At 37.7% G+C, this 19210-nt stretch overlaps 1 protein-coding gene across 8 annotated transcripts in view; it reads right to left on the reverse strand.

The window, feature by feature from the left end:
- Positions 1-19210, reverse strand: part of CDC42BPA (CDC42 binding protein kinase alpha) — a 188571-nt gene that overhangs the window by 116644 nt on the left and 52717 nt on the right. For all 8 annotated transcript variants that reach the window (XM_040612198.1, XM_040612197.1, XM_040612196.1 and 5 more), the window contains exons 3-4: positions 10653-10744; positions 4320-4403 (exon numbers count right to left, since the gene is read on the reverse strand). In XM_040612198.1, coding sequence (XP_040468132.1) covers positions 4320-4403; positions 10653-10744 — 176 coding nt within the window. The remainder of the gene's footprint in view (positions 1-4319; positions 4404-10652; positions 10745-19210) is intronic.

Here is a 19210-nt window from a genome sequence, read left to right on the forward strand (position 1 = left end):
GCGAAGGAAGCAATAACCTGCTGCTTTCCATTGTTCAAAAATCCTAAGTCAAAATCTTAACTTTTTTGTGCACACAGATACTGAAAACCAGTATCAATAATTACACAACTGCAATGTAAGATTGAAGAAAGCCATCAATAATGACATTATATAATTATAATTGCAATAGAAGTTAAAGTACTAGAATCTGGAGTCGTGTCATTGTTTTATCTCATCATGCTGTCAGCCCAGTTTTACACTCGAATTTTCACATCAGCAAGGTTGTTCTTTTAATTTGAAAGTTGCTGCCAGTAATGTCCACGTAGTCATCATTTGATAATCATTAACCAGTTGGGGTTTTCTCCACACCCTGCTTCAGGAAAAGCAGGACAGAATTTAATATTGCTCTTGCCAGATACAAGCTGTTGGTAAGACCTCCCCTGAATATACTGGAAAGAAATAGAGGAGGCAAAATGTGTCTTCATAGCAAGTGGAACGGAGAAGGTACAAGAACTGCCAAGAAATGCTAAGGAATACTTAAGAGAAGGAGGAGAACATAGGTTTGCACAACATAAAAGAAGACAGTATGTGAAGAAAATAACCAATTGGAAAGCAGAAAGGCAGTTAATTCAATGGAGGTCTTACAACCTGCCCCAAGAAGTGAATAAATCACCTCAGCAAAAGCAGCTTTGCAGGATGACAGAGGAAAATGACCAAACAGATGACAAGCCAAAAAGAAACTACAGCAAAGAAATACAATAAACACTTTGAAGGGCCTGAGTTCTGAAGCAAATGTCACAAGAAAACAAAAGGTACCAAAGAGCAAAGCCAACAAACACTTTTGTTCAGAAAAAGGTCTAAAAGACAGTGTAAAGGAAAAAATAACAATTGTGTGCACTCTATTTAGAGGGCAGATGAAGAGTTAGAGAAAAACATAGACCATAATGTCTTCCAGCACACTCTGCTACTTCACAAAGATGTTTCATCGATTTGAACCATGCTCCGTCTCTTCCATCTTAGAAGACAGCTAAATTTAAAGGAAATTCAAGCCTTTTATTTTTACTTTTTCAATTTCACTTCCAAAAACAATAGGCAAATACCAGAACTCTGACATGGTTATTGCTGGCTGTGAGAGTGAAGAATTAAAAGTGAAGTATCATTTTAGGTTGAGCCACGCACAAGAATACATGCACTAAAAACAGAGCAGAAAACTCCCTCCTTCAAGCAAATAAACCATATCGAGTCTTGTTGCGGTGAATACAGTGAGCAGGAATGCTGCAGACCAGGAAAAAAAAAAAGATGGTATACTTTAACCATAGCACAACACATGAGACATCAGTGAAATCTGAGAAAATAATAAAACATGCTTTAAACAAATACTCTCAAAGGTTATTAAATGAAAACTGAACTTGGGGGAGGAGGAGGAGAAGGGATGCTCTTCAGTGGGAAGAAAAGCTATTCTATGCTTCAGCTTGATTTTTTTCCTTCTTTGTTTATAAACTCTTAACATATTTCAGAGAGAGATACTATGAACTCTTGTTTTCGTAAGGATAAATGACACGTAGTTTCTCTACTTGTTATGGCACAATCCACAGGATTAGTTACTACAGAGTTTATATAATTCCACTTGTTTTTGCCATGATTTAACAAAAGACCATGCATTCCTTGAGCACTCTAGACACCCACCTCCAGGCAGCATGCCTAGAGCTGACAGCAACTGCTATTACCACAGTAGATCACAGCTGAGACAGTAACAGCCAAAGAGTTTAAGTGGTTAATGGGCTTCACATTAATTTGTGCCTGGGGGTGTGTGGTGGTGGGGAGGGGGGAAGAAAAGGATTGTGGCAGTGGTTCCTACAATTACTGTTACATAGCTCAATTAAGGTTTTTTTAGATCAAGTCTTTTTTTTTTTTTTTGTGCCTGTCATTATTTCAACACTACACTTCATCTTCCCTAGGCACAGTCTCCTTGAATTGTTGGCAGAGACCTCCACAGGTCATCTGATCCAACTCTGGCACAGCAAAGCCAACTCGATGCTGTGGTTATATCTATATTGTTATCATGGTCTATCAGTCAGCAAAGAATTCAGGGTACTCGTGTCCTTAGCTCAGAGTTAACACGTTCCAGGAGAGCTGACTGTTTCCATGCTGCATAGTATTTGTCCTGGTCTCTCCTGAGCCTCATCTGGTACTACCATGGCACACGTGTAATTCTAAGTGACTGTCAACACTCAAGGTAACAGGTTTGGGAGCGTAACAGCAAGCTGTTGCACACTTTCAGGTACCCCTTGTATCAGTAATGTTCCCAGTTCCACATCACATCTGGGTTTTCAACAGTGGAAAGTATTCGGAAAACTTACGTTCTTCATAATACAAGAGAGAAGGGTGACCTCCCAACCTGTATAATTTCATTGTAACAAAGTTTTTGCATACAATTACTCTCAGGGCTGGCAGTCATCAACCTTAATCTGGCATTTCCAAGCCTCTTTTGGAGGCTACATACTCCCTTTCTGCTTTTACAAATGACTCACTTCCCACAGGGTTGATGCAGAGGTATATGAACAACTTGCTTCTGCCATTTATGTACAGACTTATCTCTGTGCTCGTTGTGCATTTTTGGACTGCATTAATTTTCTTGTGGACTTCAGTGTTAGTGGAGCACATTGCTAACAGGACCAAAATGGGTCATTTTCCTTAGCAGTAGTAACAAGTGAGATGTGTTCATCAATATTTAAAAATGACAGGTTACAGTTGTTGAAGGTCACACTTTGTGATACATTTTCACTCCAGATGGTTCTCTTTCCACTGTATACCCATGGGTTACAAATACATGGAAAAACATAGATGTAATTCTTTTTAGGCTAATGGTTCAGACTTCCAGAAATTCAGCTGGACCCACGGGAAGAATATTTTTAATACCTTGCATGCAGAAAAATCTTTCAAACCTATTTATAACTGTATTTTAATGGGAAAAAATTGCTTTTAAACTGGCTTTAAAAGGGTACATTTAAAAATAGAGTGGAACTTTATTTCTGGTCTCTTTCACTGACATAATAAAACTTAAGAGTAATGACATCTGTCTTGGAGAGAAATACCTCTTTGCATCAAGACTAATGCCAGATTGCTCAGTATCTGAATAATCTCTGGATAAAGAGGAAACACATTGTGTACACCTAACCACAATCTGCATGCCATTTATACTTCTCAATGTGATAACATTTTCATTAAAAGAGACAGGATGTGCACACATCAGAAATTGGCTTTAATTTGTCTGGATACAGCTTTTATTTTCTTAAACATGATGGTTTCCCATTGATCTAATTTCCTAACAAGATATAATTAAAACATAAATGAGGAAAACAGAATAAAGTTGGAAGGAACTGAACAGCAAGGCAGTCTGAGAGTAGCAAAGTAGGAGTTCCAAACAAAAGCTGAGGTTAGAGATCAGACAAGTTGGAAGAGACACCAAGGTAGTGCTCGCACTGTCCAAACTAAAGAAAATGCAATGGCCAATGCAACTTTGCATGTATAAAACAGAGTTATATTTTTTTAGTCTATTTTTTTAGGCAATTTATTTCTAGTATGCATAGATGAAGAATTTCTAAGCAATTTAAAGCGTTAGATACGTGTTCTGTTTCAAATTAAAACAGAAGTCTACAGGTGCAGACTGCATTTTCTAAGTTTGTTTCCAAAGGAATCCAAGGAAATGTATCGAGGATGTTATGAAGAGTGGAGCTGTGTAACAGAAGTAGGAACACCAGGCAAAGCAGGGCTGGTAAAAGAGCTGTTCCACCTTTTTCAGAATACATGATGGACTCAAGCTCTAATGCAGAATTTTTCATCACAAATTTTTGCAGATGTACATTTTTATGAAACATGCACTTTATTTGTAACTTCTATCTTTCTGATTTTTCAGTTTACAAACTAGACCCTGACTAAGTTCTAGCTACTGATAATGTAATAGGCTTTGTGAGTTATAGCTCAGTAATTACCTTTTTATAGCTCAGTAACTACCTTTCACCATGGAAAATACTTGCTAAAAACTACATTCCTGGAATAAGTGCATTAAAAGATTGCTTGTGTAGTCAGTAACTCTTGTGCAATTATAGAAAAGATACAATGTCCAAAACACCCAGCCCCACCTAAGTCAAGATTCTATGTCATTTTAACCCTTCTCATTAACTACTTTAAGCTTATTTTAATATTAATCTTCATATTGCCAGTAAGTATTGAAGCACATCAATCCCTCTATACACATAGTATTATGTGAAGGAAAGAGAAGTAACTATTCAGCAGAGTAAGGCGGTGCATGATTATAGAAAATATTACTGTGATCTTACTTCAGCTCTCTTCAGCATCTCCCACTTATTAAGTATCTTCATGGCAAAAACCTTATCTGCATTCTTCAATTTTACTACTGCAACCTGGAAAAGATAAATAGAAGATAAGTTAAAACATGGATATTGGATATTGGTTTGATTTTTATGAAATCTTCTGGTTCTGGAGTTTTTTTCTTCAGTGTTCTGGACACTTGGCTTTTCTATCCACACAATACCATACCGTCCCCAACTAGAAAGAGTAACATCACAACAATACAGGATATTTATTCTGTGCAAGTTCCAAGTCTATTTTAAATTTACATTATGCATCACACTTTAATTATGTATTAATTTTTCTAGGTGACTGTAGATGAACAACAGTATTTCTCACCATCACACTTCTTGCTCTATCATACTATCATGAAGCTATCACTAGCTGTAAGCTTTTTGTTCCTGGACTTCAGTGCTACACAATAATTTAAATTACAGAACTGACAAGAAAAGACAACAACGTAGTAACTTCTAAATCAAAATAGACAATACCTTTTAGGTTTAGACACAAATCAGTCTTTAGGTTTGCCATAAAACAACTGCCACTCTCATTTCAAACCCTGCACTCTACTTTCTTCAAAGATACAGTGAAGTATTACTTCGCGTTTTTCCACCTGAATTTCTGTATTTTTTATCATGTCTGCCGTCCATGCCAGAGAAACAGTGAAATCCACATTTTCTAGAGAAGTAAAACTTGAGAAACAAAAACTCCCCTTGCTCTCAGTGCTTCTGAAACATTAGGTACATAGGCCTATTAATAAATTTACAAAGCTAACCAACACAGTCCTTTTCTGAGAAAATTAAGTTTTGTTCAGCTATAATAAAAGCTAACATGGAATATATTTAGGAAGGAGGAAGGGAAGAAGTTTACACAAATGTGTTTTCACAGTTGAGGCATCCCTGGGTATAGAAAGCTGTGTCTTACCCAAAATGGCCATGACTCTGCCACAGACTCTGTGCTGCTGATCACAACTAGACCAGACCAGTACTGCTACCGTCCTAACTGTATAAAAGTTCAACAAACAATACATTTTAATAATTATTCTCCAGCTATCCCATTCTTCTTCTTCCCTTTCAAATAAATCTTAAGGCTTAAGCAGATTAAAGTTTGTTTCTGTGTGCTTCTGGTTACAAACCAACATGCTGTCACACAGATTACCATCACCTTCATCCTGCAGGCCAGTGACAAAAAAATACTAAAGGTTGAATCCTATATTCCTTCCACCTCTTTTATAATCAGTAAACCAGCTATGTGTGCAACAGTGACAACAGGAAAGAAAATACAGGATCAGACAGTTTGAAGAAAGTGTCATACAAACCTCATTCAAGCACCTTCAAACAGGTCATCAGCTGCAACAGCTTCATGAATGTGGCAGAAGCACAGGTTGAAGGGCTACAATACTCAGATGTCTAAACTAAAGCACATCTAAAAGTGTACCTCTTGCTTAGCTACAGACTCAGAGACAAAGCAGCTGTCACTCCCCATATGTGCAGCAATGCATTATCAGCCCTGCTCTTTACACTGCTGCCTTCTGGAGTTGCAGGGGGGTGGGAGTGGAGGGGAGATTAAGAAAAAAAGAGAGAAGACAGAAAGGTACTACATTTACTTATTTAAATGAGTTTATGAACCAAAATTTTTAAAGATTACTTCATGCATAAAAATTGAGGTTCCAGTTCAGACGGGATTCTTCAAGGCAGTTTCAGATTCAGAACACAAAACCAGATTGTTACTTTAGACTATAATCTATTTTCATTGATAAAGAATGTCTACACTCGTATGCATGGCACCCCAAGACCAAGCATCACTTTCTTTTTTTTTTAGGAAGGAAAGATGAATCATCCGCAGTGACATATAATCCACAATATGAATTTCAATCTTGAGTCTCCTTTTACTTTACTAGCTAAAACTAGCTTGAAACTTTGATAAGTCGTATCTGTATCGATTTCTAAGAAGAAATGGCAGGAGAAGAAAGCCTTAACATTGAAACTAGTCAGCATTTGAACTGTATCACATCTTGGATGAGAGGGACCCCTCTGCACCACACAATCTGTGGTACGAGGCTATAATGTAATTTTGTCCTAAAGACTTTGAAGGGGTTTGCAACTGTTGTAGGGAAAAATGAAAAGGATGCTTGGTCCTAGAGCTGCCTAAACTGCTGCTGCTGCCCAGCCTAGAAATTAAGTTTTTCTCCACCATTAACTGTTGCAGTATAGGCATCCAGGGGTGTAAGATAACACACGTATTTCAAGTCCAACTTCAGGATTTCCTTTCTTGCCTGTAGCATGCTCAGTAAAAGGCTGTGTTATTCTGCAGAAGACTTGGTTATTGAAAGACTTATGCTAATTGCACAGCTGCCTAAATTCATAGTCTCCTATACAGCATTCACTTGGACAGAAACAAAAGAGCTACAGCACTGCCTTTGGTCAACAGCTGGAGCATAGGCTTTCAGTGACAAGAACAAGGGTTTGGTACCTTCTGTGAACATGTAATAGTATTGAAAAAGCATTTATAAAGAACAAAGCTATGAAAGCCATTAATGTTATTCCGTAACAATAACCACCACACATACCTGTACAAAAAGATCATAGACATTTATCTGCAATTATAGCACCTTTTTGGGGGTGTCTCAGTGCTTTATGAAAGTAAAACCTAAAATGCTTATTTTGGGACTGCAAAAAAACCCCACCTAACGTTTCAGCAATAAGCAGCCTGATGCAGTTTCTAATTGTAAAAACAAATTCTGAAACATCATTACAGACCCAGGCAGTGTTTACACACACACAAAAGTATATACAACATACACAAAACCCATATACACGGAGTACCGTTTTGATCTTCTCCCTTCCCCAAGTGAAGCTGTCAAGACAGAAGAAAGGGTAATCATTACTGTCTAGCAATCCTGAAGTGTCTTGCTACTGGAATTTCTTAAAATTGGGCTTTTAAAGGCTGGAGGTTTTTTAAATTTATATTTTCCTGTGAGCAGCCCAACAAAAAATGATTGGTATGTGCTGATGTAAACATCTTGGTTTAGTCAGATAGGTTTTTTTCCCCATTCTTTCAACAGTTTTCCATATTTCCCACAAACAGCAGTACAGTCTGGCACGCTGTCAGACACCTTCTGCCCCAAACTCAGCTACTTGTCTCTACGGTACATGTCTGCACATTTCCTTTGCTTAAAAAGCAACAGTCTTATACAGAAAAAAAAAGCTGACACAGAAGCTATTAAAATTGAAATGGGGAGGGAAAAAAAAAGACAGAAAAAAAAAAAAAAAGACGACAACGAAAAAAGCCTCAGCACTGGTTTTCTTGTTTGTCAAGAGTACACAGCCCTCCAGAAAGAGGAAGAGGCAATCTTACTGTTCTTAACTGGATGTCAAAATTTAGGAGTAACCAACTAGTGCTCAGAGCTACAAAATTCATAGTCTTCAAAATATCAACAACATAATGACATAATATTTGCTTGCATAAGGAAGCACTGAAGTTTTTTGGGATTTTGTTTGTTTGTTTATTTTTAAAGCAGTAATAGAATAATCTGAATATTTTAGTATCAGCTAGAACCTTCAATAAGCCACACTTGCATACTGCTGAAAGACACTGCTAGGAGCTGTTGGCCAGTTGCTTCACCTTTCCTAGCAGCATCCTTCAAATCCCAAGTTTAAAGTCTCCTTGTTTATAGAGTTTTTTCTTAAGGTTTTCAAACCATGCTGCCCAAAGCCAGCACAACGAAACACTTGATGCCCACATTATTCATTTTACCAGGATAATCATCATCCTCCTCCTCCTCCAAGCAAAACATCTGTGTTTTCTAAAGACAGCATTCTCTAACATAAAAATTTAAATAAGTAAATGTATGCATGTGGTGGGAAGGGTGCATGTCATTAATTTGACAAAAAGCAAGCATTACCAGACTGACAGTAAGCAGGGTAAAGGGAAAAAGAAAACTAGGAACAATGAACTCTTACAGTTGCAAGCAATAAATAGTTTAAACTACTTCTTGACTACATCAAACTTGTAAAAACAAAAAGGGAAATATTTCTTGACTATGCAAATTGAAGAAACTGAGTAGCGTAAAATCAAAATAAGAACAAGTCCAAGACTGTGCCAAAAAAAACTTGCACTTACTTTGTAGTCTACAGAATTTCAGAATTATGTTGATTCAGGAGACAAAAATTACTCCTCCCAGTAACCTAAAGCAACCTTGGTCTCAATAATAGTTTGCTGGAAAGAAAATACATTCTTTCAGATTTCTTAATCTGTCTCAGTAAACTACTGTAGTCTACTGAATCATACAAGTATTTGGCAATTTAATATTAATATATTTTTTGGTGGCTTAAGTAGCAGTAAAATTTGGTGGTCCTTTTCTCAGGGACCGTTTCCCTCTTTGCTTGGATATTTACTGGTTATTTTAAAGGAAAATTAGTAATTTCATACAGAACTTGTTTTCTTAGACATATGTCTGTGTAGGACTTGAAGCTTGTCTTCTTTAAGCTAGTAAGAAAATTTAACATATATCCCTGCAAATGTTTAGTACAAAACCTTCACTGAGAGAATTTCAGTCTTCCTCTTTTAAGTCAAGATTTTTGCCAATTCAGTAGAGTCACGCTATCTTTCTCAGATAAGGAATAAGAAAGAAACACTGTTCCTAAAAGAGAACGAATCAATTAGACTGTCCCCAGAAAAGGATGGGGAAAGTTACACTCTCACTATTCATGGGATGATTCACCACAAAAAAGCTTCCTGAGAAAGAAATACAGTTTCTTTGTGGTTTAGCTGCTGTGGAGTTTGATGCTGATGTAGCAGACAAAACCGGCTTCTCTTAAAAACAATGTAAGACAGGTTTCACATACGATTCTTCTGACAAGAAAGCACCTACGTCAGTGATTTTGCTTACATCTTATACAATCTGTACATGAACTGAGCTGCAACTACTATGGCAGCACTGAGAAAAGCTGATGTTTTAAGCAAAAGCGTTTACATCAAAATGGAGCATGCAACATTCTCTTTGTTGCAGAGGTTTAGACTAAAGATAAATTATCCATGACTAACTTCAGCCTCCAGTCTCCTTTACAGATAAGCGTTACTCCAGATGGAGCAAAACCAACTGAAAGTAGCTAAATAAATACTACTCTTTTATTGCTATTTTTACAGTTGCCCAATGATATTTGCATGTCTGCATCATCAGAGTATGCAGTGACACACCCTACAGTAAAAATTTCTGTTCTTTACATACTACCTATAGAATTCTTTTCTTCCGTAACTACAGACTAGTAGACTAATTCTCACATGATGCAAACATGTAAGTGAACCTGAAACCAACTCTTACCTGCCACATGCCATAGAGCCTCCAGAGATGCTCTCATACCAAAGAGAACTCAAAAAACCAAAAGAAAATATTTCCAGTTCCAAAACCTGTTAAGACATTGCTGAGAAAATTTTTCTTACACTTTGGGTTTCAGTTCACACATTTTTTCAAACTGTATGGAGCACCTTATGCAGAAGCTTTGCATACTCCTCCCATCTGCAGTATATTTGGCTATCAAAAATTCAAGGCACTGTCATACATTACCTTGCTCTTTCTGCATACGTAGTCTCCTGTATAAGGAACAAAGCCTGTGCACCTAATATAATCAAGGACAGGCAGAAAGCTAACATCTATTCAGGTTCCTCAAACTATATAATCTGACATACCTACTGTAAAACCTAGTGATTAACAGCCTTGTTTGACAGCTTAATCAGAAGCAACAAAAAATTGTATAGTTTGATAGCAGTCAATGACAACTGAAAAAGAAACAAACATTTGCTAAACTCTTTAAAAGAAATAGAGGAAAAAATATTCAGTCATTAAAAATAGGAAACTAAATGACATGAGTAGAGATTTCTCTGTGTTCTTAGAATGTCAATATCAATATTTGGCTATTTAAGTTGCTGAAAACTGCTTTCAGACCATTTAGTTATTAAGATGATTAGAAATGGCTAGATCTTTGTACCATCAGTAACTCACTGGCCTCTGCCTGCTGACTGGAAAGAATTAGAAACAAGCAAATGATTTATAATCAGACAGTTGAAACATGGCCTTTTAATCCATGTGAACTTGCCTTCTCTCCAAATTTAAGAGACTTAAAAAGAACTGTCAAAGAATGTATAAATCAAAAAGTACTTGCATCAAACATTAGGTGGGCCTACAATATCCATTATGGCTAAACAATGCAAAAACCTGTACATCAGTAAATTGCTATTAACTGTCTCTCCTCAGTGCTGCAGATTTGCAAAAGCATTATTCAATACCTCCTTCACACACATACCTCCCCAAAGGCTCCTCGACCAATCACCTTCAGGATTTCAAAATCTTCTTTATGCAGTCGCATCTGTTTCACTTTAGATGTAAAAGGTTTGGCTGAAACAAAAGAAAATATCCATCATTTAGGGAAAAAAACCCCACACCAAAACAACAAAAAAAAACAAACCACCAAACAAGGTAACAGTAACATAAAATAGATGTAATTAGAGCCCTGAAAACAACAGATATTTGGCTTACACACCTATATTCCCTAATGTAACATAATGAAGTTTAAAGTGAGAAATATTGACCAGTAAGAACTAAGCGAGAAAAAGCTTATGAAGTTTGCTTTAGCTTTTTTTAAAAAAAAATTAAAGAAAGAAAATATTTTTTTTCTACAGTCTTGTGAGTTCACAGACATTCATTGCCTCTGTGCTGTATGTTAACTTTGATTGCAAAAGCAAAATATAATAGAATGAGGAATTCACTTCGGACAAAATTAGTTTATCTGCCAAACAGGAAAAGCATATTTTATTCAATTAAAAAAAAAATGCTGATGAATGATAACTGGAAGAGTAATATTGACCTAGACATGCAATATTTTTGGAGACCAGTTCTTCAAGATGTAGTAATAAATTCTTGGCTTCTGGAAGCAAGAAGAGTTGTACGCAAGACACTACTAATACATTCAATGGAAAAAACCCAAGTATATAAAGTTAAGCTTCATTTCCACCTTCTTTCTCCCCTCTTGTTACAAGATCTTTGCAAGCAGTACGCAAAATGGGGTATTGTATTCCAGTCAGGTAACCCCAGCGTTCTTTGCAATGAAACAGTATCAGGAGGACTGCTCCCCTTTCTCAGCCCCGTTGAGCACTACAACTAAACCCGTCCTGGTTCACTAATGCATGCTCTCTGCATGCAGGCAAAACAGCCAAGTTACTGATAACTCTACCTCAAAACCCACATAACACAACCTTTGCTAAAGAAGACAAAAAATGCAACTACTAAAATAACTAGGCAGGAAAATGAGTTGGTTTTAAAATAATTGTTTTAAAATCATGCTTAATACTTTACACTATGAAATCTACTACTAAAACAGAAGCTCCAGTAAATACAGTTCATAAAAGTTGCACATAAAAGAACACTGTATAAGCCAGTGTACACAGGAATGGAATGAGTCTCAGAAAACGTTAATTTCAGATTCTGGCTCAAAGGCAGTCTTTCTCAATGATCTTTGAACAAGCAAATTCAGATACTTTACCCACAGTTTCATATGGATAGAACAGAGACGGTATTTTTGTAACAGACAAGGCACTGACCATCATATACTTGGATCAAGAAGGAAACAAAAAAGCCCACCATAAGGTAGCCATTTCACATGGACCACAAAAATGTTTAGATTATGCTTTCATGGTACATGGACCCATCTATGTCCACTTCTATCTATACAGAGGGTGACGGAATTAGCACAGCTTTACTTGAAGAATTCTACCAAGTATCATACTGCAGAACGATTTGATCAGAACAATGTTTTAAACAGAAATGGGAATTGGTTTTCAAAAGCTCCAAAAGCAAATGACCCTACATAACATCCAAATTATATCTAGACACATGTAAGAAACCAAATTTGGCCTCTCCTGGAATTCAGTATTTTGTCCTTCTAATGTTATGAACTAATCCTGCTTAAAAAACCCAAACCCTAATACTGACAGAGATAACCTGCCATTCAATTTAGAATTTTGATATTAACACACACCCCTTCAAGGCACTACAAAATCCTTGTCCAAAAGCCTACTGCCTACTACTTAGCAAGGCAGTTTATAAAACTAAGTCAAGACGCGAGCTACCTGTAGTTTTAATACCTAAAAAGACCCACAAAAAACTTCTTTATCCTAGTCCTTAGACTAGCATTGTAAATCACATGTGAAAAACAATGCAGAAATGCAGCCTCTTATGTTTCTCCCATAAAGCAATACAACACACCTCCACTAATGTAATTAGTTCAATGGATGAAAACCTTTACCAATCCCAGAGGTTCCAAAAATTCCTGATACCAGGAAACAATTCTCTACCAGGAGTTACATTTATTATAAATACAGGAACATCAGCTTATGATTAAAAAACCTACGGTTTAGATGCAAATAGTAAAGGTGCACACAACACTAAGATTTTCAATTTAGTGATATTTTTACCTCAAGTTTATAATAATATTATTCAAAATACTTAACTATACAACTAAAACAGGTTTAATAGTACATCTGAAATACTTTTTAAAGTATTACTCAAGTTCACAGAGATTCCCCAAACTTTCAATTTGTCTTTTATACCTTAAAAGAAAGGTCTTGGAATAGAAAAAGTAAGTGACAACAAAAAGTAGTGACACAGCCTCAGCTGTACTGTACCAAATGATTTAATACAAATATTAATACTACTAAACAAATTAAAACAAGCCATTAAAGACTTTTAACTTGAAAAACAACTGATTAAAAACAAACGTGTAGTTCTCAACTTCAACATTTTTTGACCATTATAGGCCTGGCTAGAATACAAGGCAAAATATCTTGTTAACAAGCAGCAGCATAGCTGCTTAAACCACAAAACTCTTCCTCACTTTATATTGTAAGGGAAGGCCTGTCATTCTTTAATTATTACATTTTTAAATCTTCCAGGGTTCCCATAGGGACACTGGAAAAATAAACATCATTATAACTACTTCAGTAAAATACGGCCGACAAAAATAGGTTTGGATTAGATTTAATGATCTGCAGCACCAGTGTTAGTGGAAAAGTTTTTAAACCCTTCTCTGTATTTTTTTTTTTAATCACCTCTAGCAACAGACATGTCAATGTATAGCCAAGCAGTTTTATGAAGAAAGATACAGTCCAAGAAAAGGAAAGAAGGAGGGGGGGGAGAAGGAAAAAACAAAGAGAAGAAAAAAAAAAAAAAAAAGAAAAAAAAAAAGAATTTCCCTAGGAATGTGCTCCAAATAGCTTGTTCCAAAAAAGGTCAATTTGTTTTATCATCAATGTTGTTTGTCTGCTGCGCAAACATCTGCTGTTCTTGTGGCAACAACAATCTTAACTACAGAAAACTTGGCCTGGCCAAGGGTCTTGGAAGGCATATCTTCAGACAGCCGTTTCATACATCCAGCTTTCCAGACTATGAGGTTAACAGGCAGACTTTTTGCAACTAGTTTGGCAATGTCATATGAGCTGTTATGAAGACAGCAAACTGTAAGGTCAGGGAACTGTTTTCAAAATGCAATGTGCTCAAAGGGGACCCTGCGATGCAGCTTTGTTAAAACATACCGGTCTGCAGCCCTGCCCTGTTTACATCCCCATCCCCCTAAACAGATTCATCATACAGTGAACATAAAACACCACCACCCTCTGTCAGAAGGGGCTGCAGTTTCCTTGATCATTGATATCAGAGTGACACACTGCAGCTTTTTGAGAGCAAAAGGCAGTATGGGCATTTCCCTTGGTACCTCATTCAACCTACAGAAATATACAGAGGGATAGCCAATGTTTCTGAACAGACATCCCTTCTTTTCAAGGTTGCTAGCCATGTGTGATACAGATTAGGGACCAACGGTTTGCTGCGCCAAATAGAATTCTTCCTCCTCCAAACCACAGGCTAAGTGTGGGCAGCATGTCCCCCAGATGCTCCTGGATTTTTTTCAATTCAGCAGGAACCAAAGTTCATTACACAGAACTTTCAAATTTGCCAGCAAGTTTTCTATGGTCACAAGCTGACAAGTCACAGACTCTGTGGAGGAGGCTACTCCGAGAAATACTCTACATTGCTATCCATCACTGTGGAGGAGATAGATAGATACGTTACCTATAAAAACCATTCTACAAAATCCCTGGCCACCACCACCCCACCTGGTCAATAATTCAGATCCAGCCTGCCTGGGAAAACTGCACCACCCCACTCTTGGCAAGACTCTCTGCACTTCATCAATTACACGTGGCAAGAAAAAAAAAAAAACAAAAACAATCTCCAAATTCACCCTCGGGGTAACCAGCGTACTGAACTAGTAAGCTAAGCTGTTTTTTTCAAACAAAGCGAACCTGTCATGGCTATTCAAGTTATTAAATTCTGTGGGCCTTTCCCCACATTTTATGTTCCAGCCACTCACTCCACTTATGCTTATAATTCATTCAAACAATAAACATCAGTAAAAGAATTGAACAAGTGTTTGAAATTAACTAGAACTTCACCCAAAGTAACATGTTAAGCACATCGAATAAACAGTCAGCAGGACTCCAGCTGCCAAGCCAGGCACAGAGGAGCATACGCTCTACCCCCCGGCCCTGAAAAGGGAGGACTTTATTACAACAACTGTCAAGCAGACGAGAGGCAAAACAATGGGTTCTGCAGTACTGACATTGAGCTTCAACAGCCTATTTATCATATTTACCACGGGGGAGCAGTTACTAGCATTACTTACAGCACACTTAATACCACGGGGTTTAATTTTTAAACTCTTGAAGATAAAAGTCCATTTCCTGAAGACCTGACACAGGGAGTACAGCAACATGGTTGATAAACCAGTACAGTTCAGTACTGGGATTATACATGTGATACCAAACAAAGTCAAACCAGTATCTGCTTTATTTGCAGGGTTAGTCTCATGCTCTTCCCTTGCTCTCTCCCCCTTCAGCTCCTGGTTTCTGTCTGCAGAGTTTGGGCAGGGCTAACCCTGAAATTCAGATTTTTTCAGCATTAACCTGCTGGCTGGGGGAGGGGAGCTAGTGGTGAGCGCCTTCCTCCTCCCTCACCTGCTAATGCCCCTCTCCCTCCCCTGCAAAGCACTGCCGCAAACCAGAGCTGCTGTAACCATGGGTTGAAATTAAACCTAAGTGAGATGAAAATCATGTTGACTGTTTAAAGGAAGGGCTGTAGAACTGGAGAAGAGCAGCAGTTGAAAATGGGTCCCCGCAACTGATTTAAATTGGGGGGAAAAAAAACTCAACCAAAACCCCACCAGAACAGGACAGTGTTTAGGAATTCCTCTTGGTGCCTCACTGATGCCCCAGTTGCTTTTTGGATAAACAGGCTAGCTAACCCTGCTCAGATGGAACACTCTATCCTCCACTGGCAGCTCTCAGTAAGACACCCACGTCTTGCTTCCCAACAGAACTACAAAACATACTTCCTTAGTGATCCAGGTATCACACAGCAAACCCAGTCTTCTGCCCACTGCATCGGTCAATGTAAAATACCATGTCAAGCCAAAGATACAGAAATTAAAAGCTGTATCCACCAGAATTGCCAACAGTAATGATGAAAGTTCACTATGAAGGAAATATAATGGAAAAGAAAACAGCCACCATGGGAAACTAGCTGCTTGCCGATTCAAGACAAAGCCCCCTTTCCTTTGCTAGTTAAAACTTAATTACAAAAATACATACAGAGCTTTCCCACGCAAAGGAGAAAAGAACCCAACGCATAACCTAACAGACTGTCAACTTCACTGGATATCAGAAGGCTCTCTGATTCTTCCTAATGCTGTCCTTGAAACAGAAAAAAAAATTACAAAAAGAAAAAAAGAACAAAGCAGAATAAAATATGTTTTTAGAAGCCTTCTGCAGTTTTGAAATTTCTGCTAAATTCCTGGAAGGAATTTAACAAGTGTTTTTATTTTACTGGCTCAGTCCAAACCCGAAGTTTTTATTTTCCACTGGCTTCTATCAGCTGTGATCATGAAATGTATAAATATCATTTTTGACTGAAGACAGACCATAGCTGGAGGTTTCAAAAAACTCCAGAAAGGAGGTGTAAGAAAATACTCCTCCCAAAATAAACAGCATTTCTCAAAACAACAGAGAAATAACTGACAATCAGCAAGGCAGAGCTGCTTAAAGCCTAATATAATTGAGAGTAGACTGAAAAGAAATCTCTCCTCTCCACCCACCTAAGGTTGGCAAAACAGCACAAGAAAGCTTTGTTGCAGTTTTTGCCAACTCCCTGGAGGAAACCAGGGGCAAAACACTGTAGAGAGACAGCAATAGTAAGCTGAACCACAGAACATTAGTTAAGGCAGTGTAAAAAATATAAGCCACAAATACCATTCTTAGTTCTAACACTTAAGATTCAGTTTTCGCTCCATCAGAACATTTTTAATATGTTTTTGCTGGTGAACATTTAAGTGCCAACATCTCTTAAGTGCAAGTTAAGAATCTGGCATTTTCCAAGAATGAGAAGCATGTCCACAAATTCCTGTACTACGGTATAGACAGACACAATATTCTGGATCCTATTCACCTGGGGGGAGGGGGGGAAGGTTAGAAATCTGTTCTCATCTAGGTCAAGTGGAGACCATCCAGATATCTTTGGCTACAGCTACCACAAAAGATCCTTCAACAGGAACTTTAGAATCAGAAAGAGAAATAAAATATCTTTCCCAAACATACGAGAGTAGTTCTGGTTTTTTCCTCTCCAGACTTGGATGAAAAATAATCCCTGCATTCATGAAACACCCACTGCAAATCTGGGCAACACTTCCATACCACATCAAGATACGACCATTTTTTTTTTATATTACCATTCTTTCTCGTCACAAGAATTTCAGTAAACCACCCTATGTTTAAATATTATTATACTAGAGCAAAGTGAAACATTGAATTTTAATTCATCCTGCTGTGCATTAGAATTCTGATGCAATTCTTGTAGCACAGTCAGTAAAATCTTTACTATAGGACTCCTGTTCCACCTAGTAAAGAGTGGGGAAATGATCTGGGAGCAAATCAAGAGCAGACAGAAAAAGTTGTGTGACATTTAAAAAGCCTGAATGGCTAAAAAAAGGAGGAAAAAGGTGGTCTTAAGCTTATACAGTGGAACACTGCTTAGACTCCATCCCTCATGCTGTCACGGAGCTGGAGATAAGTCAATTAAAATCACACTTCTGACAGTCAAGCTTAAACTTTGCATTCCTCAGTATTTGACACTTAACTCAATATGTTGGTATCTGACTGTCAAAAAATGCTGGACGTTTAAGCTGTAAATAAAGTCAATCAGACCTGTAGTTAGAATTACTAAATGTTCTCAAAAAGGAAAATAAAAACAGGAATTAAAAATGAATACTTTAAGTAAAAGTCTTAGCCCCTCAATGCAGTACTTTTTATTACGTAGAAGAGATAACATAGTCTGATCTGACTAGGCTTTTGAAAAATACTACCTTACTGATTGAGAAATATTATATATTGATGAATATCAGGGGGGAAAAAAAATCAAATATTACACAATAAACAAAGAGCGTACAAGCACACAGTAATTTTCAAGAAGAAGAGAACAAAAAAGGGGGGTGTGGGGCTGTAGAAATAATTGCATGTCAAGTAACAGTGCTCCACTCTAAAGAACAGGTATTTTGTGACCACACTAGAAGCCTGTAATACACACTCTGTCAAGGTAGCTGTGGAGGCATCATTAATTTTGTCATTTCCTTTGTTGTGCATTTATGGTTTTGTATCCCTAAAGTATTGTTCAAGACATACATTTTATTTGTAATTCAAATAAATTCTGATTTACTGAAGGAATATTAAAGGAAAACTCTCACTTAAAAAATAGAAATTAATTCTCTCTCAAAATTTTGCTGCATACTATAACAACATAGAAGTGTTTTACCAGAGGAAAACTAGCAACTTTTGTCCACAGAACACAGGCATCCAGTACACGATCCTCACCGACTAAAAGACCAAGTGCTGCAGGCTGTCACACTCTGCATGCACCAGCACTAATGAAGACCTCTCTGCTCATATTCCCAAGTATTTCACAGCACTTTAGGAGTCTCCTGTTCCATTTCCAAAGGTGGAGAAAGAAGTATTTTTAAGGGATACTCAAACATCTGTGTAATAATGCAGCCCGCCTTACACTCCCTTCTCCTGCCTCTCACAAACATGATCCATTTTCACCTCTTCCCTGCTGTGACGCCTCATCCCAACACTTTCCTTCTCAACTATTCAGTCCCCACCTCTCCCACAAGACCTGTCATCCAATATCACTCTGTCCTGTCCCTACACATCTTTGCCACCACACCTGATGCTTTCTGCCCACGGTCACCTCAGTTTTCTTCACATCTGTACCTTGCTTGCTTCTTGTATTGGTCTGCTAATATCTCTCTTTACCTCCAGGCCCCCATCCAGTTGCCCTGCCAGTCACAGAAGCTACCCTACGAGCAAAGTTCTGCTAGCTCTCTCATTTCTTTCTTATTTCAAACTCTGGTCTACCCAGCTACAGTCCCTCTTCCAAAGTCCCAGTTCCGGTGATGATGCCCTGCCATCACCCTTTCTCAAATTCCCTGATTCGTTTCTGTTCTCCTTTTATCACCAGCAGTCTTGAGTGCCTTTACTTTTCATTAAATTGTGACTGACAAACGACTTCAGCTACACAACATCTGCCTGCCTGCCTTTTACTTCAGAATTTTAATTAAAAGGAAAGACTGTTTTTACAGTCATCTATATAAAGCAAATACAGTGAGATCAGGTGCTTCATTTTCTTTGGCTGATACAGAGAGCTTCGTTCCATCTTAAGTGTGCAACTAACATTATTCATTTTCATTTTTGAGGAATAAAAGCT

The sequence above is a fragment of the Falco naumanni genome, chromosome 12 (genome assembly GCF_017639655.2).
Source record: "Falco naumanni isolate bFalNau1 chromosome 12, bFalNau1.pat, whole genome shotgun sequence".
Lineage (NCBI taxonomy): Eukaryota > Metazoa > Chordata > Aves > Falconiformes > Falconidae > Falco > Falco naumanni.